Source organism: Rhinatrema bivittatum, chromosome 2, assembly GCF_901001135.1.
Source record: "Rhinatrema bivittatum chromosome 2, aRhiBiv1.1, whole genome shotgun sequence".
NCBI lineage: Eukaryota > Metazoa > Chordata > Amphibia > Gymnophiona > Rhinatrematidae > Rhinatrema > Rhinatrema bivittatum.
Window position 1 is genome coordinate 8,951,995 of NC_042616.1, and position 24,817 is coordinate 8,976,811.

Consider the following 24,817-nt stretch of genomic DNA (forward strand, 5'->3'; position numbering starts at 1 on the left):
GCACCGACACCGGTACCGATTGTGGAACCGAGCATGACCCGATTCCGGCAGCGTTGGCACCGCTGCTCTCCAGGATGGAAGCGCTCATTGCCGCTTTTCCACCAATGGACCCCCGTGTCACCGATGGCTCCGGTGCCCTCTCCACTTACTCTGTCATCGGGAGGAGAAACACCTTTCCACATCCCTCCATCCGGAGTCCTGCCTCAGCCATCGATGCTAATACGTCCCTCGCCACTGATCCAACCATCGGTGCCGATACACCTGTCGGCGCCACCGAGCCATCCATCGATGCCCTCGATGCCTGCGCTGGTGCCTTCAATGCCTTCATCGGTGCCTCCGATAATTCCTCCGATTCCTTCGGAGCCTAGACCAGGACCTTCAGGTATCCCACCACCCCATCCCCCGCTAGTTCATAGAGGAACAGGTACTGATCCCTATGATATCTGGACTGATGATTCTTCACCAGACAACGATGATTTACCTTCACCACCTTCACCCACTGAAAGTAGGAAGCGTTCTTCTCCAGAGGACCTCTCCTTTATAAATTTTGTGAAGGAAATGTCTGAATTGGTTCCCTTCCAGTTACAGACTGAACAGGATGACAGACATCAGATGATGGAGTTGCTCCAATTCCTGGATGTTCCCAAGGAAATAACCTCCATTTCTATCCACCATGTTCTTCTCGATCTCCTCAAGAAGAACTGGGAACATCCTGGCTCCATTGCTCCAGTGCACAGAAAAGCTGACACTACCTATTTGGTGCAGTCAGCTCCAGGCTTTCAGAAAACTCGATTGGATCACCAATCTGTAGTTGTTGAATCTGCACAAAAAAGAGAAAGATCAAAGCCTCACACTTCTTTTCTCCCTGGCATGGAACAGAAGTTTCTAGATGCCATTGGCCACCGAGTATTCCAAGGCTCAATGCTTATCTCCCGGATTGCCGCCTATCAGCTCTATATGACCCAATATAATACTGTAATTTTTAAGCAGATACAAGATTTGACAGATACCCTGCCTCAACAATTCCAAAATCAGCTTCAAACCCTAGTAAACAAGGGTTTTGAGGCAGGCAAGCATGAGATCAGATCATCTTATGATATCTTTGACACTGCTACTTGGGTATCTGCAGCAGCTATTTCGGCAAGGAGATGGGCCTGGTTCAAGTCTTCCGATGTTTGCCCTGAAGTACAAGATAGGTTATCCGACCTGCCCTGTGTGGGAGACAATCTGTTTGGCAAACAGATTCAGCGAACGGTGGCGGAACTTAAGGACCATCATGAGACCCTAAGACAGCTCTCTCTGATGCCTTCTGACTACTCTTCAAAACAGCCCTTCCGCAACGACTCGAAGAAGTCATTCTTCCGCCCAAAGAAGTCCTACCCGCCACCAGCTAGATCCTGTTCAACGAGACCTTTTCAAAAAGCCCAGTCTCGTCAGACACAGAAACAAAAACCACAAGCAGCTCCTCAACCAGGTCCTGCGTCAGGTTTTTGACTTCTACCTAGAGAGCAGCAGCCAGCTTCCATTGCCTCACATACCAGTGGGGGGTCGATTGTGCCACTTCAACAACAGGTGGCACTCAAGCACCTCAGACCAGTGGGTACTGGCAATAATTGCTCAAGGTTATCATCTGAACTTTCTCTCCATTCCATCAGACTCCCCACCTCTGCCGATGTGGAGAACATCCGATCACTCCATCCTTCTGGATCAAGAGGTCTCCCTCCTTCTCCAGTCCAAGGCAATAGAACCTGTGCCTTTCTCTCAGCACGCCCTAGGGTTCTATTCCCGGTACTTCCTAATCCCCAAAAAATCGGGAGGCGTTCATCCAATCCTGGACCTACGGACCCTCAACAAGTACCTCCAATGAGAAAAGTTCAAGATGGTAACCTTGGGCTCTCTTCTTCCTCTTCTACAAAGTGGAGACTGGCTCTGCTCTCTAGACCACCAGGATGCTTACACTCATATTGCGATCTCATCGCAAATACCTGAGGTTTCTAGTAGGCCCAAGCACTACCAGTACCGAGTGCTTCCATTTAGCCTAGCGTCTGTGCTACAAGTCTTCACGAAATGCCTCGTAGTGGTTGCAGACTTCCTAAGAACTCAGGGTGTTCACGTCTACCCCTATCTAGACGACTGGTTAATCAGGGCTCCCACTCAGCAAGCTGCTCAGTCGTCCCTCAATTTAACCTTACACACTCTAATTTCATTAGGATTTCTCATCAATTACGACAAATCCTCTTTATTCTCATCTCAAACCTTGTCGTTCATTGGGGCAGACTTGGACACCTTGCAGGCAAAGGCTTTTCTACCTCGACAACGAGCTCTCACTCTCGTGTCTCTTGCACACCAGCTGCAGTCTCAGCAGTCCGCAACTGCACGCCAATTTCTCATTCTCCTGGGACACATGGCGTCCTCAGTTCAAGTCACACCAATGGCCTGTTTGGCCGTGAGAGTCATGCAGTGGACTCTATGGTCACAATGGACTCAAAGCATTCAGCCCTTGTCGAGCATTGTCCACGTAACCGACTCACTCTGTCAGTCTCTTGCCTGGTGGAGAAATCAGAACAATCTCATCCAAGGATTGCCCTTCCAGGCTCCAGACCCTCAAATAACTCTCACCACCGATGCTTCCAACTTCGGATGGGGAGCCCATGTGGCCAATCTGCAGACACAAGGATCTTGGTTTCCAAAGGAAGCCAAACAGGAGCTTCGAGCAAACAGATGTGCTCTCAGGGCATTTCAGGATCACCTCTCAAATCAAGTTATCCTGATCCAGATGGACAACCAGGTGGCTATGTGGTACATCAACAAACAGGAAGGCACAGATTCCTTCTTTTGTGTCAGGAAGCTGCACAGATATGGGCAGAAGCTCTCTCACATTCGATGTACCTCAGGGCCACCTGGTTACCGGGAGTGGACAATGTGTTGGCAGACAAGCAGAGTCGCATCTTTCAACCGCACGAGTGGTCTCTCAACCCCTCAGTAGCGAAATCCATCTTCCAACAATGGGGATATCCTCAAATAGATCTCTTTGCGTCTGCTCAAAATCGCAAAGTAGAGAACTTCTGCTCTCTCATTCGCAGCGAACACTCTCAGCCCAGAGACGCATTCTCCCTCTCGTGGGCAACCGGTCTGCTTTATGCATTCTCTCCACTTCCTCTTCTCTTGAAGACTTTCATGAAGTTATGTCAGGACAAGGGAACCTGATAGCACCTCACTGGCCACGCCAAGTGTGGTTCCCAATCCTTCAGGATCTCTCCATTTGCAAGCACATTCCCCTGGGAAAGGACCCGCTTCTGATCACTCAAAACGACAGGTGCCTCGCCACCCAAATCTTCAAGCTGTGTCCCTGACGGTATGGATGTTGAAAGGTTAATCCTTCAGCCACTTAACCTTTCTGAACCAGTTTCCCGTGTCCTGATTGCTTCGCGGAAGCCTGCCACGAGAAAATCTTACTCTTACAAATGGAACAGATTTAAGTCATGGTGCTCTTCTCAGTCCCTTGACCCCTTTATCTGCCCAGTCACCAAGTTTTTAGACTGTCTCTGGCACTTATCAGAGTCAGGTCTAAAGACTTCTTCCATCAGAATGCATGTCAGTGTTACGAGCGCGCGCGGGCGCGGTCGTCTCGGGCGGGTGGTGAGCCCTTGGGCCACGGCAGGACCCCAGGAGGAGCCCAAGGCCACACCGTGGGAGGTGAGCTGAGCAGGCATGGTGAGCCAGGCAGGCAGGGATAGAAGCAGGGAGTCCGGCCCTCAGCCGAACCTGCATGCCCATGGTAGCCAACACGGGGAAGTTGACTAATGAACGGTCCTCCGACTGTTCCCGGCCCTTTCGGACCTGCCGCAGGGAACGGCAATGGGCAGCAGGCCGGACAGAGGCGAGGGCAGACAGAGTCCTTAAACAGAAGACATCAGACGTGGCAGAAGCAGGCTGAAGCAAGACAGAGACATCAGGACAAGGGCTGAAGCGAGACACAGGAAAGATCCAGGCGAGCAGGAACTCCGATGCTGGGATACTCACATCCGAAGCCCCTTCGGCTGGCAGAAGCTCAAGAGCCCGTGGGACGAATCCCTCCTATTGGCCACTCCAGGGCCCAACAGGACAGAAGGCTCAGGAACCAGACGAGGACGTAGGTCAAGGCAGAGACAGGAAGACATCCGGGCAAGGGCTGAAGCAGACACTGTAGACAAGGCTGGATGGAAACATGGCACTGTCCATCAGGGCGCCCTACTCAGCCCACCCGTGGGACTGAGTCGCAGACCACCCTGTCCCAGACGCGCCCTACACAGCCCAGGAAGGCTGGTCGCGGACCACGCTGAGAAGGAGGGTGCAGGGAAACTCCAGGCGAACAGTAACTCCGATGCTGGGATACTCACATCCGAAGTCCTTACGGCTGGCAGGCAGGGAAGCTCCAGAGCCCGGGGGACGAATCCCTCCTGTTGGCCACTCCAGGGCCCAACAGGCCAGAAGGCTCAGGAGCCAGACAGGACGTAGGACAGAACAAGCGGAACTGGATCAGGATCAGGCAGCTTCAGGATCAGACATCAGGAAACACGTCAAGGCAGACATCAGGAAACACGTCAAGGCAGACATCAGGAAACATGGAGGACCTGGATCGGCAAGGTTACAGACAACTGTAATGCACAATCCGAAGGCCTTGTGCAAGTGAACAGAAAGTCCTTAAATACTGGAGGTAGAAGGCAACTCCCTGGGAGGAGCTTGCCAGGACCGCCCACCGCTGGTCCTATAAGTCAGGTGGAGAGCTGCGGGCCAGCCCCTAAGAGAAGGGCGTCGCCAAACAGGAAGTCCAAAGGCATGCAAGCCACAGGCACAGCTAGGCCTCTCAGGCCCTGGAGCAAGTCCCGGAAGGAACACAGGCGAGGCCCTGGCTTCAAGGCAGCCTCTGGAGGAAGGTAAGAGACCTCCTGTAGCGCAGCAGCAGGGGGGATCGCAACAGTCAGTGTGGTAGCCGCCTTCCATAAAGGTGTCGGGGATGCTCCTATATCAGTACAACCCCTTGTAACATGTTTTCTGAAAGACTTGCTTCACCTCAAGCCTCCACTGCATCCTCTGGCCCTTTCTTGGGACCTTAACCTGGTTTTGGGTCGGCTCATGAAACCACCATTCGAGCCTCTTCACTCCTGTGACCTTCGATATCTCACATGGAAAGTGATTTTCCTTCTGGCAATCACTTCGGCTCGCAGAGTTAGTGAATTACAGGCCCTAGTTACCTATCCGCCTTACACTAAACTCCTGCAGGACCGGGCAGTACTCCGCACTCACCCTAAATTCTTACCTAAGGTAGTTTCGGATTTTCATCTCAATCAATCCATCATACTACCTACCTTTTTTCCCAGGCCCCATTCCAATCCAGGAGAGCAGGCCCTGCATACCCTTGACTGCAAACAGGCTCTAGTATTTTATCTAGACCGTACAGCTGTCCACAGGAAGAGCACTCAATTGTTCATCTCTTTTCATCCTAACAAATTAGGGCACCCTGTGGGTAAGCAGACTCTCTCCTCCTGGTTGGCGGACTGCATATCTTTTTGCTAGCAGCAAGCAGGCATTCCTTTTCAAGACCGTGTTAAAGCACACTCTGTGAGGACCATGGCGACTTCAGTAGCACACCTATGCTCTGTGCCGCTTCCTGACATTTGCAGGGCTGCCACCTGGAGCTCTCTCCATACCTTTGCAGCCCACTATTGCTTCGACAAAGCCAGAAGACAGGATTCCATCTTCGGCCAGTCTGTCCTGCGTAACTTATTTCCAACGAGACGTACCAACACCCTTCCGCCTGCCTGGTGGGGTTCAGGATGCCCTTGCCCAAATTTCAGCCTAGTCCGTGTGCCTTTGTACACCTGGTCACATTTGGTGCATACCCAGACATCCTCAGCTTAGTACTCACCCATATGTGAGGACCACCATCCTGCTTGTCCTGTGAGAAAGCAAATGTTGCCTACCTGTAACAGGTGTTCTCACAGGACAGCAGGATGTTAGTCCTCACGAAACCCGCCCGCCACCCCTCAGTGTTGGGTTCGTAACGTTTACTTATTTTATTTTCGGCACTACCTGTAGCTTTTTAACAAGACTGAAGGGGGACCCCTGCTGGATGCAGGGTTAGTGCCATGCTGGTCATGCCCAGTAGGGGCCAGTCAAAGTTCTAGAAACTTTGACAAAAGTGTTCCGTGATTGGGCTCCATCCTGTGATGTCACCCATATGTGAGGACTAACATCCTGCTGTCCTGTGAGAACACCTGTTACAGGTAAGCAATATTTTGCTAACTCCATGCATCTGTGATTTACCTTTTGGGCAGGGAAGGGGAGCTCTGTCCCTTACAGGGTCACCTTTGAACGTATGTGACGGGGTCACTAGGTGATAGTATAATAAAAATAGTAACTCCATGCATCTGAGATTTACCTTTTGGACAGGGAAGGGGAGCTCTGTCCCTTACAGGGTCACCTTTGAATGTATGTGACGGGGTCACTAGGTGATAGTATAATAAAAATAGTAACTCCATGCATCTGAGATTTACCTTTTGGACAGGGAAGGGGAGCTCTGTCCCTTACAGGGTCACCTTTGAACGTATGTGACGGGGTCACTAGGTGATAGTATAATAAAAATAGTAACTCCATGCATCTGAGATTTACCTTTTGGACAGGGAAGGGGAGCTCTGTCCCTTACAGGGTCACCTTTGAATGTATGTGACGGGGTCACTAGGTGATAGTATAATAAAAATAGTAACTCCATGCATCTGAGATTTACCTTTTGGACAGGGAAGGGGAGCTCTGTCCCTTACAGGATCACCTTTGAATGTATGTGACGGGGTCACTAGGTGATAGTATAATAAAAATAGTAACTCCATGCATCTGTGATTTACCTTTTGGGCAGGGAAGGGGAGCTCTGTCCCTTACAGGGTCACCTTTGAATGTATGTGACGGGGTCACCAGGTGATAGTATAATAAAAATAGTAACTCCATGCATCAGTGATTTACCTTTTGGGCAGGGAAGGGGAGCTCTGTCCCTTACAGGGTCACCTTTGAATGTATGTGACGGAGTCACTAGGTGATATATAATAAAAATAGTAACTCCATGCATCTGTGATTTACCTTTTGGGCAGGGAAGGGGAGCTCTGTCCCTTACAGGGTCACCTTTGAATGTATGTGACGGAGTCACTAGGTGATATATAATAAAAATAGTAACTCCATGCATCTGTGATTTACCTTTTGGGCAGGGAAGGGGAGCTCTGTCCCTTACAGGGTCACCTTTGAATGTATGTGACGGAGTCACTAGGTGATATATAATAAAAATAGTAACTCCATGCATCTGTGATTTACCTTTTGGGCAGGGAAGGGGAGCTCTGTCCCTTACAGGGTCACCTTTGAATGTATGTGACGGAGTCACTAGGTGATAGTATAATAAAAATAGTAACTCCATGCATCAGTGATTTACCTTTTGGGCAGGGAAGGGGAGCTCTGTCCCTTACAGGGTCACCTTTGAATGTATGTGACGGAGTCACTAGGTGATAGTATAATAAAAATAGTAACTCCATGCATCAGTGATTTACCTTTTGGGCAGGGAAGGGGAGCTCTGTCCCTTACAGGGTCACCTTTGAATGTATGTGACGGAGTCACTAGGTGATATATAATAAAAATAGTAACTCCATGCATCAGTGATTTACCTTTTGGGCAGGGAAGGGGAGCTCTGTCCCTTACAGGGTCACCTTTGAATGTATGTGACGGGGTCACTAGGTGATAGTATAATAAAAATAGTAACTCCATGCATCTGTGATTTACCTTTTGGGCAGGGAAGGGGAGCTCTGTCCCTTACAGGGTCACCTTTGAATGTATGTGACGGAGTCACTAGGTGATATATAATAAAAATAGTAACTCCATGCATCAGTGATTTACCTTCTGAGAGCACTGCTCTCTTCCTCAGGTCAGTGATCATGTGATTAATGCACTGTGCTTCAGTGGATCAGTTTATGCAGAAATACAAGACAGATCCTCCTCAGGGCAGATAGAGAAAGCAGTAAAAGAAACCAGGCTTCCTAGGACACTTTGACGCTGCTTAATGCTGATTTTATTTTGGATGGATGATTTCATGTGCTCTATAGTTAATCATTTCTACCACAATACAAGAGGCTCAGTGACACAATGATGCTTCATGATACAGAGGTACAGGGGAGAATCTGAGAGGTGATCTCTCATACTGCAGGTGCTGTGCTCTGATCTTTGCCCGCTCAATCCGTTATCCCTTTTTCCAAATCAACATCTATGAAATATCCCAGTGACCCCATTGGTTCTCTTACAGACACCGCATCCGACCTCATCCAGGACTGGAAGCTGCAGCCGGGGTAACTCATGTGCTGCTCTGTCACCCACAGAACCAGAGCCCAGTGCTGACCTCCCTGACCCGGGCAGCCATAGCTGTGGCCAATGGACAGAGAGCCAGTGACCGGGAGGAGCAGCAGTTGTGATTCAGTTGGTGGTGAGTTGAAATAGGATTTATGTATATGGGGCAATGTATGGGTTAGGCTAAGCTTGCTGAGGCTTTTTATCACAGTAATGTTCTGTGAATATTTAGAGATATGAACCATGAACTTTGTGATTATGGGATCATTAAATGTCCTTCATTCTGCAGCCATAATTAGGAAATGAGTTGGGTCCTGCTGCCCTCTGCTGGTGGTGCCTCAGTACTGCACGTTAGGTGAATGGTTCTGCAGGAAGGCCTCCAGGTTTCTGTTGTGTTTCAGGGGTGGATTCTGCTGCAGGGCTTTTAAGATTCTGTGGCACACTTACATACATCTCACATACATGGGTTTCTTGTAAACACTGGGGTCCCTGTGCACCTCCCTCTGATGTCTGTCTTCCTCTTCCCTGCAGACACTGATCTCTCTCCTCACCCCGTCCCTTGCCTTTCCCCGCTCCCTCATCGTTAGCCGCTTGCCCTGGTGCTGCTATTCCGAGCCTCCTTTGGCTCCTTATGCCCTTCCTTACTGTGCCAGTCAAGCTCTCGTCAGATTAGCAGGCACTGGCAGCAAACACTTCAGAGGAGGCAGAGCTGTGTAATACCGGGGGAGGCTCAGAGCAGGGGCAGTCTGTGCCGCCTCTACCAGTGAGAGAGCGATGGTAGGAGAGAGGTCGGTGGGAGAAACGGGTCCCTGTGCAGGGAGGAGGAGAGGAAACGAGGCTGCCGGTATCAGTGGGATGGGAAGAGGGGAGGAGAGAGCTTGTTCTCCCAATTCTGCAGGAAAGAGGAAAATTATGGGACAATTCCTGCAGGAATCTGCGGGTCAGGGCATCCATCTGTCACTGTTTGTATCCACAGGAAAAGCAAGGAAATCAAGAAAGAGCTAAAGGTATTAATGCTTGAAGGAAAGGGTTTCTGATTTATAGCATGATGGAGTTTTATTTCTCTGGTGAGCAGCGAGGTTGTTGGGAGCCGAGGTGTCTCCTCTGAGCTGGGGTGCAGGGCCGTGTCAGAGGACTCCTCTTCCAGGCTCCATTGCTGCTCACTTACTTACAGTCTCTTGGTTGCTAGGATCAGGCTTTGCAGGGCAGTCACAGGGAGGGACACAGGGGCCAGATGTGCCACTCTTATAAACATAACCTGTGTTACAGAAGCAGCCGGAAACACACTGCGAGTTAGCTGGGTCTTCTGACGTCTGCTTAGAGTCAGCATCGCAGCTTTTCTGATCACAGGGAAAACCACATGTCTCATAGTGGCTGTTCTCTGGGCAAATCCCTTGGCACTCACTCTCGGGCACACACTCCCCAGATTTACCACATTTAAACACATAACCCTCATCACAGAAGCAGCCAGAGACACACTGCATTGTGCAGATTCGGGCCGTGTCAAAGCGATTGTAGCAGTTCGTGGGACAGGCAGAGCCACATTCTTCAAGATGCTGGTTCAATCCACACGGTGCTGCTGTGGAAGAAAGAGTTATATGTTAGCCATGTGCACATTTTTTCTGGCTTGTGCTGCTATTACTCTTCTGAACATTTAGATTATGTCAGAGGGGCTCAGAAGGTGTTTTATATAAAAATCATATCAAGATGTAAGAGCCTATGGAACATGTGCCAGTCCTTAATAACACAGAGCTCCAGAGCAGCGCATCTGAAAATCACTGGGGCCTGAGTGCTGAGGCCTCTCTCACTCGTTCCTTCTCCCTTCCTCACAGAACATCTTGGGTCCTCTCCTAAAATCAGCCCAACCCCCTGATATCATCCCCTCTCATTTTCACACCTCACCCAATCTGAGGATCTCGGCACCAGCAGCCACCCCCCTTGTGGACCTCAAGAAAGCTCCTGGTGCAGCAGATCTCAGTGATCCAGCAGCACAAGGAAGCTGTAGCCACTGGTTTGGTTCCTGATGCCAACAGCAGAAGCAGACAGTGAGGTCCTTATTCAGAAAAGCAGCAGGCGGATGAGTTTCGATGTCTGGGTAAAGTTATCTGGATAACCTTAGGCCTGTTATTTGTATGGACGAGCACTAAGCAGCTAAATGTTAGCCCCTCCTTGCTGTAACCCAATCCCTCTGTGTTTTTGTCCATGGAACTTTGCACAGTTTTGGAAGGGAGAAGGGTAAGAGAGAGGGCAGAGGAGAAAGTGGAGCAGGAGAGGCGGAACAAGAGATTGGAAACCCCCCCTCCCCCCCTCCCCAAAACAGCTACACCAGGGTTAGGCAGCTCCAGACCTGGAGTGCCACAAACAGGCCCTGCCTTTCAGGAAACCCGCAATGAATATGCAGGAGGTAAATTTGCCTACAAAGGAGACAGTGCATGCAAATATACCTCCTGCATATTCATTGCAGTATTGTGCAATCTAGAGAACGCTAGAGGGAGGGGAGACGAGCAACCAACCACAGGGAAGATGCATGACCTGCCCAGAGGTCGCCATCACCTGGACAGTGAAGCGAGGAGCTGAGAGATGACCTAAGCCTGGACTGAGACGTAAGGAGAAAGCTCTGCTCGTCTGGACAAAGGTTTCCCTCATGGGACCTTAAAGTGTATCAGACAAAGTGTATCAGACAAACTTGAGTCCTAAACTTTGGGAGGCAGCTTCTAATCTACCTTTACAATTGGGAAGGATCCTCACAGCAGTACAAAGCAGAGAAATGAAAGAAAAGAATTCTTACGATTTACAAAGTCACAGATTTTATTTCTAAGTGGATTGGATTCTATGAGGATCTGGAAATAGTCAGGTTCACTATTCCATCATCAAATATCAGTAAAGGTAAGTTGGAAAACACAATAGCTTGCATCGTGATTGCCACTGCTGTATGCAAGGACTGTCTTATCAATGCTCAATAAGTCTCCTCCACCAACACCACCCTAAGAACGTAAGATATGCCATACTGGGTCAGACTAAGGGTCCATCAAGCCCAATATCCTGTCTCCAACAGTGGCCAAGCCAAGCCATAAGAACCTGGCAAGTACCCAAGCATTAAACAGATCCTATGCTAGTAATGCCGGCAACAAGCAGTGGCTATTCCCCGTTGATTAACAGCAGTTTATGGACTCCTCTAGGAACTTATCCTAACTTTCTTTTTAACCTAATTACACTAACTGCCTTAACCATGTCCTTTGGCAATGAATTCCAGAACTTAAATGTGCGTTGAGTGAGAGAATTTTCTCCAATTTGTTTTAAATGTGCTACCCATTCTAGACCTCTCATGATTTTGTAGACTTCTATCATATTCCTCCTTAGCCGTCTCTTCTCCAAGCTGAACAGTCCTAAAATCTTTAGTCTTTCCTCATAGGGGAGTCGTTCCATCCCTTTAATCATTTTGGTCACCCTTCTCTGTGCCTTCTCCAGTGCAACTATATCTTTTTTGAGATGCGGCAACCAGAATTGCGTACACAGTATTCAAGGTACGGTCCACCCAATGAGCAATACAGAGGCATTATGACATCCTCTGTTTTATTTGCCATTCCCTTCTTAATAATTCCCAACATTTTGTTTGCTTTTTTGACTGCCACAGCACACTATGTCAACGATTTCAATGTAATATCAACTATGATGCCTAGATCTTTTTATTGGGTGGCGATTTCTAAAAAGGAACCTAACATCGTGTAGCTATTGCGTGGATTATTTTTCCCTATACGCATCACCTTCTACTTATCCACATTAAATTTCATCTGCCATTTGGATGCCCAATCTTCCAGTCTTGGAAGGTCCTCCTGCAATTTATCATAATCCACTTGTGATTTAACTACTCTGAATAATTTTATTTTAGCTGCAAATTCGATCACCTTACTCACCATATCACTTTCCAAATCATTTATAAATATATTAAAAAGCACGGGTTCAAAAACAGATCCCTGAGGCACTTTTCTGTTTACACTTTTCCACTGAGAAAATTGACCATTTAATCCTACTCGCTGTTTCCTGTCTTTTAACTAGTTTGTAATCCACAAAAGGACATCCCTGGGGTGTAAACCCATCTGGTCCAGGTGATTTACTACTCTTCAGTTTGTCAATCAGGCCTACCACTTCTTCCAGGTTCACCGTGATTTAGTTCAGTTGATCTAAAACATCACCCATAAAAACTTTCTCCGGAACGGGTATCTCTCCAACATCCTCTTCAGTAAACACTGAAGCAAAGAAATCCTTTATTCTTTCCGCAATGGCCTTATCTTCTGTAACTGCCCCTTTAACCCCTTCATCATCCAACAGTCCAACTGACTCCCTTGCAGGCTTCCTGCTTTAGATATAATTTAAAATTATTATTATGAATTTTTGCCTCTATGGCCAACTTTTTTTCAAATTATTTTTTAGCCTGCCTTATCAATGTTTTACATTTAAGTTGCCAATGCTTATGCTTTATCTTATTTTCCTCTGATGGATGCTTCTTTCAATTTTTGAAGGAAGATCTTTTTGCTAAAGTAGCCTCTTTCACTTCACCTTTTAACCATACTGGCAATCGTTTGCTCTTCCTTCCACCTTTCTTAATGCATGGAATACATCTGGACTGCACTTCTAAGATGGTATTTTTTAACAATGTCTACACCCGTTGTACACTCAACTTTTGAGCTGCACCTTTCAATTTTTTTTCTAACTATTTCCTCAATTTATCAAAGGTTCCCTTTTGAAAATCTAGTGTTAGAGTTGTAGATTTACTTATTGTCTCCCTTCTAGTCATTAATTCAAATTTGATCATGTTATGATCGCTATTGCCAAGCGGCACCACCACCGTTGCTTCTCTCACCAAATCCTACGTTCCACTAAGAATTAGATCTTAAATAGTTCCTTCTCTCATCTCTTCCTGAATGAATTGCTCCATGAAACAGCATTTATTCCATCCAGGAACTTTACATCTTTAGCATGCTCTGATGTTACATTTAAGTAATCAATATTGGGGTAATGGAAATCTCCCGTTATTACTGTACTACCAGTTTGGTTAGCTTCTCTAATTGTTTTTTAGCATTTCATCGTCTATATAACCATTTTGCCAAGGTGGATGGTAGTATACTCCTATCGCTATACTCTTCCCCAAGACACATGGTTTTTCTACACATAAATATTCTATTGTGCATTTAGGAGTAGATTTTCAGAACTTATGCGCATGCCTCCATATGCGCGCGCTACCCGGCACGCACACATGGACGTGTGATTTTATAACATGCACGTGCTGGCACGCGCATGTTATAAAATTTCAGGTTGGCGCGCACAAGGGGGTAGAGAGAACTAAGGAGCAGACTGGGAGGGAACTTCCCAACCCCGTACCCTTACCTCCCTTCCCCTTCCCCTATCCTGCCCTCCCCCTATCACTAGCCTAAATATCCCCAAATTTCTTATTTTACCTTTTGCTCCTACTTCTGAGCAGGAGCAAGTCACATGCCGGCTCAGCGGCAAATGGCTGCTGTGCCGGGCGCCTCTAGACCCGCCACCCCCGGACTGCCTTGCCCTCTTGGACCCCCCTTTTTCTAGCCCTGGGAGTTACATGCATTCCCGGAGGTTTATGCGCATGGCTGGGCCCTTTGAAAATTTGCCCCTGGGGGCGTAAAGCCCGGCCACGTGCATAAGCCACGAAAATCCAGCCTTTAGTCTCTTGCTGGATCCTTATCTTGTTGGAATCTATGCTATTCCAGACATAAAGTACCACCCCCTCCCCACCCAATCAAGTTGTTCCTTCCTATCATGGTGATATAATTTATACTCTGATATCCCATTGGTTATCCTCCTTCCACCATGGCTCTGGAATGCAATTAAATCTCATCATGCACTGCTGTACACTCTAACTCTCCCATCTTCTTAGACTTCTAGAATTGGGATGCAGACATTTCAAAGTGTGGTTTTTGTATTTTCAGTTGATGTGCATAGAATCTAACAATTTCTACAAATTCCATTGAGCGTAACCGCGCGTGCCGCATCCGTGGAGTCTAACGGTGTGAAGAGCTTCCATCGAGCGTAACCACGTGAGCTGCGTCTGTGGACTGTAACGGTGTGAAGAGCTTCCATCGAGCGTAACCACGCGAGCTGCGTCCGTGGACTCTAACGGTGTGAAGAGCTTCCATCGAGCGTAACCAAGTGAGCTGCGTCCATGGACTCTAACAGTGTGAAGAGCTTCCATCGAGCGTAACCACGTGAGCTGCGTCCGTGGACTCTAACGGTGTGTGCAGATTGCATTCAGCGTCCGTGGACTCTAACGGTGTGAAGAGCGGTGTGAAGAGCTTCCATTGAGCATAACCACACGAGCTGCGTCCGTGGACTCTAACGGTGTGTGCAGATTGCATTCAGCGTCCGTGGACTCTAACGGTGTGAAGAGCGGTGTGATGAGCTTCCATTGAGCGTAACCACGCGTGCCGCATCCGTGGGGTCTAACGGTGTGAAGAGCTTCCATCGAGCGTAACTACGTGAGCTGCGTCCGTGGACTCTAACGGTGTGTGCAGATTGCATTCAGCGTCCGTGGACTCTAACGGTGTGAAGAGCGGTGTGAAGAGCTTCCATCGACCGTAACCACACGAGCTGCGTCCGTGGAGTCTAACGGTGTGTGCAGATTGCATTCAGCGTCGTTTTTATAGATGTGTTTAGATCATGTACATGGGATTTCCAAATGCACATGTGCTATTAGTCATCTGCAGAGCTGGTAGGTGCAAAGCACGCAGCTGCTTTCCTCGCACAGGCGAGGCACCTGCTCATCCCCAGAGGGCAACAATGCACAGGGCGGGCAGAACAGGCCAAGCTCTTATCGCATAATGCAGGCCTCCTCAAGTAGAGTGATAAAGTTATTTAGCCGAGTAAATTTAAAACAAGTAGTTAATTGAGTTTCTTACGTGTTGTCAAAGTTGTTGACGAATATTCTTCCGCAAGTAAGGCAGGTAATGCTGGAATTAGAAGTGTAAGAATTAGTACCATGATTTGCACTTCTCTCTGTAGTAAAATAATGTAAGGGGCTCTGGGAGAGCATCATATCCTGTAGGGGCACACAGAGCAATACTCTCCAGGAGCTGGGGGATGGGCTGGCCCTGCCACCCTGACCTCAGCAGGAGGCCTTAAGTAATGGGACAGAGGTTGGCGGCTGAGCCTCAGAGCGCGGCTGCAGGAACAGCAGTGGGCAGGCTGGTGAGGTATCCCAGGCCTTATCAATGGCAGGAAGACCAGAGGAGAGGTGGAAGGGGTTGAGTGAGAGGAGAGATAAGTTGGCTGGGAAGTGGTGAGTGAGAGGCAATACAGGAGGGGAGGGAGAAGATGAGACGGAAGACAGTGAAGGGGTAAAAGGAATGGGAGAGAAGGTGAGTGAGAGGGCAGGGAAAGGAGGGGAGGGAAGATAAGGATGGGGTGAATGAGGGGAGCGATGGCAGAGAGCACAGGAGGATTGAAGCAGAGGGGAGAAAGGGGACAAAGTTGGGAGAGTGGAAAGGGGAAAGAGCCGAGTCCCCATCCCCCCCTTCCCAGAGCAGAGCCCCCTGTTGGGGGAGTTGATCAGGGGTGCAGCCCTTTGTAAAATCATCATTCAGCTTACGAGTGAAGCACTGAGAGTCTGAGCAATGAGCGCAGGGCAGTCCCTTCATGATATCGAGAGCCTGTACAATACAGGAGGGTAACGTCCTGCCACCCGACCACACTGAGGGCGCAATTTTATAATCCCTGCAGGGATCCCGATACAGGGTTTGCTGTTACTCACCCATCAGTAGGAAGAAGAGGCTGCAGTGTGACTTCATCATGCTCAGTCTTCTGGTGTCTGCAAAGAGAATCGAGAAGAGACCATCCTCAGTCAGTCCAATGTCATCAGAGACAGAGAAAGAAGGGGAACAGAGAAAGATGGAGAGAGAGAATGAGAGAGGAAGAGAGACAGAGAACAGGTAAGAAGAGACCATCCTCAGTCACTCCAATGTCAGCAGAGACAGAGAAAGGAGGTGGAGCAGAGAAAGGTGGAGAGACAGAATGAGAGAGGAAGAGAGACAGAGAAAAGGTAAGAAGAGACCATCCGCAGTCAGTCCAGTGTCAGCAGAGACAGAGAAAGGAGGTAGAGCAGAGAAAGGTGGAGTGACAGAATGAGAGAGGACGAGAGACAGAGAACAGGTAAGAAGAGACCATCCTCAGTCACTCCAATATCAGCAGAGACAGAGAAAGGAGGTGGAGCAGAGAAAGGTGGAGACACAGAATGAGAGAGGATGAGAGATAGAGAACAGGTAAGAAGAGACCATCCTCAGTCAGTCCAATGTCAGCAGAGACAGAGAAAGGAGGTGGAGCAGAGAAAGATGGAGAGACAGAATGAGAGAGGAAGAGAGACAGAGATCAGGTAAGAAGAGACCATCCTCAGTCAGTCCAATGTCAGCAGAGACAGAGAAAGGAGGGGAACAGAGAAAGATGGAGAGACAGAATGAGAGAGGACGAGAGACAGAGAACAGGTAAGAAGAGACCATCCTCAGTCAGTCTCATGTCAGCAGAGACAGAGAAAGGAGGGGAGCAGAGAAAGATGGAGAGACAGAATGAGAGAGGAAGAGAGACAGAGAATAGATAAGAAGAGACCATCCTCAGTCCAATGTCAGCAGAGAAAAATGGGGAGCTTGCTGTCGTGGTACATGTGGGCACCAACGACATAGGAAAATGTGGGAGGAAGGTTCTGGAAGCCAAATTTAGGCTCTTAGGTAGAAAGCTTAAATCCAGAACCTCCAGGGTAGCATTCTCTGAAATGCTCCCTGTTCCACGCGCAGGTCACCAGAGGCAGGCAGAGCTCCGGAGTCTCAATTCGTGGATGAGACGATGGTGCAAGGAAGAGGGATTCAGTTTTGTTAGGAACTGGGGAACCTTTTGGGGAAGGGGGAGTCTCTTCCGAAGGGATGGGCTCCACCTTAACCAGGGTGGAACCAGACTGCTGGCGCTAACCTTTAAAAAGGAGATAGAGCAGCTTTTAAACTAGAACAAAGGGGAAAGCCGACAGTCACTCAGCAGTGCATGGTTCTGAGAGAGGTATCTTTAAAGGATACTAATGATGCATTAGAATTAGGGCATCCCGACAGTGAGGTTCCAATAATTAGAAAAGTAGTCCAAGTGCCTGTAACTAAAAACTCACCTGAGCTAAAAAATTCTAACTTATCCCTATCAATTAAAAAGCAGAATAAAAATACAAACAAAAATCTATCTTTGAAATGTTTGTATGCTAATGCCAGAAGTCTAAGAAGTAAGATGGGAGAATTAGAATGTATAGCAGTGAATGATGACAGACTTAATTGGCATCTCAGAGACATGGTGGAAAGAGGATAACCAATGGGACAGTGCTATACCGGGGTACAAATTATATCACAATGACAGAGAGGAGCACTCGGGAGGAGGTGTGGCACTTTATATCCGGGGATGACATAGAGTCCAACAGGATAAACATCCTGCATGAGACTAAATACAAAATTGAATCTTTATGGGTAGAAATCCCTTGTGTGTTGGGGAAGACTATAGTGATAGGGGTATACTACCGTCCATCTGGTCAAGTTGGTGAGACTGATAGAGAAAATAGGGAAGCTAACCAAATTGATAGTGCGGTAATGGGAGACTTCAATTACCCCAATATTGATTGGGTAAATGTATCATCATTACATGCTAGAGATATAAAGTTCCTGGATGGAATAAATTACATTTTTTCGAGCAACCGGTTCAGGAACTGACAAGAGAGGGAGCAATTTTAGATCTAATTCTTAGTGGAGCACAGGATTTGGTGAGAGAGGTAACGGTCGTGCGGCCGCTTGGCAATAGTGATCATAATATGATCAAATTTGATTTAATGACTTGAAGGGGAACAGTAAGCAAATCCACGGCTCTCGTGATAAACTTTCAAAAGTGAAACTTTGATAAAATGAGAAAATAGAAAAAAATTGAAAGGAGCAGCTGCAAAGGTAAAGTGTGCAAGAGGCATGGTCATTGTTAAAAAATACCAGTCCAGATGTATTCCACACATTAAGAAAGGTGGAAAGAAGGAAAACCAATTACTGACATGGTTAAAAAGTGCAGTGAAGGGGACGTAACCAAGATGGCCGATCGAGTGGCAGCGTCTCTCTGAAGCTCCGGCAGATTTCAGATTTCTTGGTTAGAAATTTCCGCTTTTACTTTGAATTATGCCCCACAAAAGAAAAGGTAGAGTGCGGGTTTACCCCACTGAATCCACCCTACCTTCAGACCAGAGATTAATTAGAGAGTTCGCTACTTCTACTGGACGGGCGGCAACTCCCGCTGGTGGAGTGATTGGAGGAGAGCCGGGAGAAATATCATTGAGCCCGCCGACGTCGAGACAATTGCTGCAGGCTTCCTCCCCGGAATCCCCAGGAGCAACTGGAGAGCCCCAAAGAAATTCGGGTGAAGCAAACCAGTCGGGGGGTGCCGAAGGTGTGATTCCTCGGGAAGTGATGACTTCCACCCCTAAAGGCCAGAATGGAGGAGAAGGGGAGATAGAAAGCGTGGATGACGCAGTGGTGAGGACTGATACGATTCTTGGAGCCAGTGGGGTGAGTCTGAATGCACGCAGGATTGAAAAACCAGCAATTGTAACTTTAGACTCCATTTGGGAGCTTATAGCTGGAATGGATTTTAAGCTACAAGAGCAGTCCCTAAAGCTACAGGGGGTTTCTGTTAAACTTGATCTAGTAGCACATGACCACCAGCAAATTTTACAAGAACAAGGAACAGCTATCCAAAAAGTTGAAACGGAGGTTAAAGAACTGAAAGAGGTTACCGCTGCCTTTTCAAGAGAAAGGCTAGCTACACTACGCAAAATGGAGTCATTAGAAAACTCTATCAGACATCTGAATATACGTATACTTAATTTCCCAGTGGTTAAAGACGAGTTATGTCTAGTAACCCTCAAGAAATACCTGGGAGATTTTTTGAAAATCCCTCAGGAGAAGATTCCTATAATAAAAAAAAGTGATACATTTGTCCCAAAGACAGGACAATACCAGAAATAACATTTTGGATAACTTGGCAAACCTGACACAATACCTGGAAGTTTCGGAAGTGGAGGTCACGAGGAGAGAGACACTTCTTGTGACTTTATTTTCTGAAGAAGATATAAACTTGATTATGCATACCTATTACAAGAATTTGAGAGCTTCTTTTTGTGGTGGCCTGGTAAGGATATTTCCAGACCTTGCCAAAGCCACCCAATTGCGCCGAAAGGCATTTCTTCAGATGAAGCCCGAGGTCATTGCTTTGGGCGCAAGTTTCGTTGTGAAATATCCCTGTAAATGTGTTGTAGGTTGGCATGGTTCTACATATATTTTCTTTGATATACCTCAACTTAGAGATTTCTTAAGTGCTATAAATCCAGTAACAGTTGAAACATCATGACGGATTAATATTTAAGAAGTAGCCACTCGAATGATCATTATTTGTTCTATTTCCTATATTATAACTCCTCTCTGATTTCTACTACGCCCCCCCGCAACTATTTCCTCTATAATGTGTTAGTGCTAAAAGATGAAGGTCTCTGTATAGAGAATGTTAATTTCAATGCATGTATATTGAGATGTTTTCTAAACTGTAATAGCACTTAGATTTCAAGATGGCAAAGAATATATTTGTTATTGTAAATTTGAAAAGTTTAATAAAATATAAATTTAAAAAAAAAAAAAAAAGTGCCGTGAAAAAAGCTATTTTAGCCAAAAGATCTTCATTCAAAAATTGGAAGAAGGATCCAACAGAAGAAAATAGGATGAAGCATAAGTGTTGGCAAGTTAAATGCAAAATATTGATAAGACAGGCTAAGAGAGAATTTGAAAAGAAGTTGGCCTTAGAGGCAAAAACTCACAGTAAAAACTTTTTTTAAATATATCTGAAGCAGAAAGCCTGTGAGGGAGTCAGTTGGACCGTTAGATGATCGAGGGGTTAAAGGGGCACTTAGAGAAAATAAGGCCATCATGGAAAGATTAAATGATTTCTTTGCTTCGGTGTTTACTGAAGAGGATGTTGGGGAGATACCCATACTGGAGAAGGTTTTCATGGGTAATGATTCAGATGGACTGAATCAAATCACGGTGAACCTAGAAGATGTGGTAGGCCTGATTGACAAACTGAAGAGTAGTAAATCACCTGGACCGGATGGTATACACCCCAGAGTTCTGAAGGAACTAAAAAATAAAATTTCAGACCTATTATTAAAAATTTGTAACCTATCATTAAAATCATCCATTGTACCTGAAGACTGGGGGATAGCAAATGTAACCCCAATATTTAAAAAGGGCTCCAGGGGCGATCCGGGAAAATACAGACCAGTTAGCCTGACTTCAGTGCCAGGAAAAATAGTGGAAAGTGTTCTAAAGAACAAAATCACAGAACATATAGAAAGACATGGTTTAATGGAACAAAGCCAGCATGGCTTTACCCAAGGCAAGACTTGCCTCACAAATCTGCTTCACTTTTTTGAAGGAGTTAATAAACATGTGGATAAAGGTGAACTGGTAGATGTAGTGTATTTGGATTTTCAGAAGGCATTTGACAAAATTTATTTTATTTGTTTATACAATTTTTATATACCATTGCACAGTAATATTCCATCGCTACGGTTTAGATAAGATAAACTTAGAATTGGTACCTAACATATTAAAGAAACAAGTTCCTCATGTGAAGCTTCTAGGAAAAGTAAAAAGTCATGGGATAGGAGGCGATGTCCTTTCGTGGATTACAAAGTGGCTAAAAGACAGGAAACAGAGTAGGTTTAAATGGACAATTTTCTCCCCTATTTCATGCAATTTTGGGGATCGAAGCAGAGCCGCAAGTGAAGGATTGGACTCGCCTGGATTGCTTTCCCAGAAGATAAACCCCTTTGCAATGATGGAGATATCTACCCCCTTTTCAGGATCTTGACTGATAGAACTAGACGGATGCATAGAATTCTTGTTGAATTCCGGCCTGCAGACTTCATATCAGTTCATCTTTCTCAGCGACTGGGGACTCAGACTTTCTCTTAGTAAACTTATTTTCCTTTTCAAAACTTATACGTTTGGTCCTTTCTTATCCCAATTGTTCTTTTAATTGTCATAGATGATTTTAAGTTTATTTTCCTGGAGTTGTTGCAGAGAAGTCTGAATTCCTCATAACTTTGTACAAGGAACTAGAATAGTCAGAAGGGGGGAGGCCATTATGTGCATGTATTGGGCTGGTATTGTGGATGATGATCTCCCAGTTGTGCATGTGTTGGGTTGGTATTTTGGATGATCTCCTAGCTGTGCATGTGTTGGGTTGGTATTGTGGATGATCTCTCAGCTGTGTCAGTGTTGGGTTGGTATTGTGAATTATCTCCTAGCTGTGCATGTGTTGGGTTGGTATTGTGAATTATCTCCTAGCTGTGCATGTGTTGAGCTGGTATTGTGGATGATGTCCCAGCTGTGCGTGTGTTGGGTTGGTATTGTGAATTATCTCCTAGCTGTGCATGTGTTGAGCTGGTATTGTGGATGATCTCCCAGCTATGCGTGTGTTGGGCTGGTATTGTGGATGATCTCTCAGCTGTGCAGGTGTTGGGCTGGTATTGTGTCTGATCTCCCAGATGTGCAGGTGTTGGGTTGGTATTGTGGATGATCTCCCAGCTGTGCAGGTGTTGGGCTGGTATTGTGGATGATCTCTCAGCTGTGCATGTGTTGGGTTGGTATTGTGGATGTTCTCCCAGTTGTGCATGTATTGGGCTGGTATTGTGGAAGATCTCCTAGCTGTGCATGTGTGAATTATCTCCCAGATGTGAGTGTGTTGGTCTGGTATTGTGGATGATCTCTCAGCTGTGCATGTATTGGGCTGGTATTGTGGATGATCTCCCATCTGTTCAGATGTTGGGCTGGTATTGTGGATGATCTCCCATCTGTGCAGATGTTGGGCTGGTATTGTGGATGATCTCCCAGCTGTGCATGTGCTGGGCTGGTATTGTGGATGATCTCTCAGCTGTGTCTGTGTTGGGTTGGTATTGTGAATTATCTCCCAGATGTGAGTGTGTTGGTCGGGTATTGTGGATGATCCTCACTAATGCATATGTTGCAATGATATTGTGGATGATCTCCCAGAAGTGTTTGTGTTGAGCTGGTATTGTGGATGAACTGCCAGCTCTGCATGTGTTGGGTTGATATTGTGAATTATCTCCTGGCTTTGCATTTGTTGGGCTGGTATTGTGAATTATCTCCTAGCTGTGCATGTATTGAGTTGGTATTGTGGATGATCTGTCATCTCTATGTGTGTTGGACTGGTATTGTGGATAATCTCTCAGCTGTGCAGGTGTTAGGCTGGTATTGTGGAAGATCTCCTAGCTGTGCATGTGTGAATTATCTCCCAGATGTGAGTGTGTTGGTCTGGTATTGTGGATGATCCTCACTAATGCATATGTTGCACTGATATTGTGGATGATCTCCCAGAAGTATTTGTGTTGAGCTGGTATTGTGGAAGATCTCCTAGCTGTGCATGTGTTGGGTTGGTATTGTGGATGATCTCCCAGCTGTGCCTGTGTTGGGTTGGTTTTGTGGATGATCTCCCAGCTGTGCGTGTGTTGGGCTGGTATTGTGGATGATGATCTCCCAGCTGTGCATGTGTTGTGCTGGTATTGTGGATGATCTCCCAGCTGTGCAGGTGTTGGGTTGGTATTGTGGATGATCTCCCAGCTGTGCAGGTGTTGGACTGGTATTGTGGATGATCTTCACTAATGCATATGTTGCACTGATATTGTGGATGATCTCCCAGATGTGAGTGTGTTGGTCTGGTATTGTGGATGATCCTCACTAATGCATATGTTGCACTGATATTGTGGATGATCTCTCAGAGGTGTTTGTGTTGAGCTGGTATTGTGGATGAACTGCCAGCTCTGCATGTGTTGGATTGGTATTTCTGTGTTGATTCAAGTGGCAAATCTTGTATTTTTGTACATCTCTGCGTACGCTGAGATGCACTATAGAGTAATAAATCATTCCGGGTGCCCTAATCAGAAGCCAGAAATCAGGACAGGATTTGCACAAATAACTTCATTGTAATCAGTTACTGCCCTGCTGCAAATCCTGCAGCCTGGTAATTGTGCAAATTTATAACTAAGAATCTGCATCTCCCCAGGGAGTCCCTCTTGTGGAGACTTAGATTCAGATGACTTTATTGGCGTGAGAAATTTTACATGCATTGTGAAGGTAAAGCATCTATAGGGGGGGTTTCTGTGGGCGTTACAGGCAGAAATGCTCTCTCTGATTACGAGAGTATGCGTGCACAGCCCGTACATGTGTACGGTTACATGTTCCTGGAGTCAGCTGGGGTTAGCACATAGTCCCATTGTGTTGGGGAAAGTCTCCGAGCAAGCAGCAGCTGCAGATGTGCGCAGGCACTTTCTCTGCCTCAGGTTTCAAAGAGAAGGTTTTCCCTTTGAAAGCTGACAAAGTCTGCAGGTAGAAGTTACCCACAGATTTACACTTCTGCATAGGGTTGGAAAGTTGCTGTCAAAGTGATTAAATAAAAGGGAAGACCTTTACAAAACAGCGACATAACCTACCCCAAAGGCAGCCGTGAGCTCGCTCCCTCTCAGCCTTACCAGGTCCTGCACCCAGAGAGCCCCCATGAGCCAGAACAGGGCCATAAGTGGCCTCCCCTGTGGCCAGCAATTAATGCTGCCGCTCACTGCAGCTTTTCCCCTACAGCCAGCATTTTCAGAAATAGACAAGCTTTAACCCTATCCTGTCCAGGTCATCCCAACACAGTCTGATAAAAAGAGTAGCACAGTCTGGAAAGAGTCATTAAGTGAAATAGATCATTGCACTACTGATCTGAGACACAGCGAGCCCAGGAAACACTGCAGGACTTCTATCTGATCCTTACACAGCGGCAGAAATAAAAGGGGACAGTGTCCTACCTCCAGCTTCTGAGGATCTCGTCTTCACAAGCTAAAACACATCTGAAAAGCTCCTGAAAGCTCCCAGGATTTATAACTGGGATCCCATGGGTGGTGCCAGTCAGTAACCAATAATCTGTGGGGTATATTTCCTCTCTGCTGGCAGTGCCTTGAAAAGACTTTTGTACCTCAGCAGGATATTATGCATAGACATGGATGCTGCAATCCCTCAGTGAATCACTTACTTCTCCGCATAGGTTATCTCATCACAGAAAGGGCTGTGTCTGCATGAAACAGCATCACAGCACTGTCAGAATTCAAGATGCCTGGGGTAAGCATGCGATCTCCAGTGGTGGGGAATGCGGGGTAAAGCCTGGGACAGGCAAAGAGGATTTCTGGTGGTGAGGGAGTGGGGGGTGAAGCCTGGGACAAGAACAGGTGGGGAAGTCATGGTCAGGCACAGAGGATCTTCAGTATTGGGGAACTGAGGGTAAAGCTAGAAACTGAGGAAAATATTGACTGTTCAACAATTTCAAA

General features: G+C 46.8%; 1 protein-coding gene across 1 annotated transcript in view; it reads right to left on the reverse strand.

Annotated features, from left to right (window-relative positions):
* The window catches only part of LOC115086065 (zonadhesin-like), a 67,446-nt gene extending 43,038 nt beyond the window's left edge, over nt 1-24,408 (reverse strand). Inside the window, exons 1-4 of the mRNA XM_029592617.1 lie at nt 24,302-24,408; nt 16,136-16,192; nt 15,285-15,335; nt 9,519-9,934 (exon numbers count right to left, since the gene is read on the reverse strand). Coding sequence (XP_029448477.1) covers nt 9,519-9,934; nt 15,285-15,335; nt 16,136-16,175 — 507 coding nt within the window. The 5' untranslated portion in view covers nt 16,176-16,192; nt 24,302-24,408. The remainder of the gene's footprint in view (nt 1-9,518; nt 9,935-15,284; nt 15,336-16,135; nt 16,193-24,301) is intronic.
* Between the last annotated feature and the right edge of the window lie 409 nt (nt 24,409-24,817).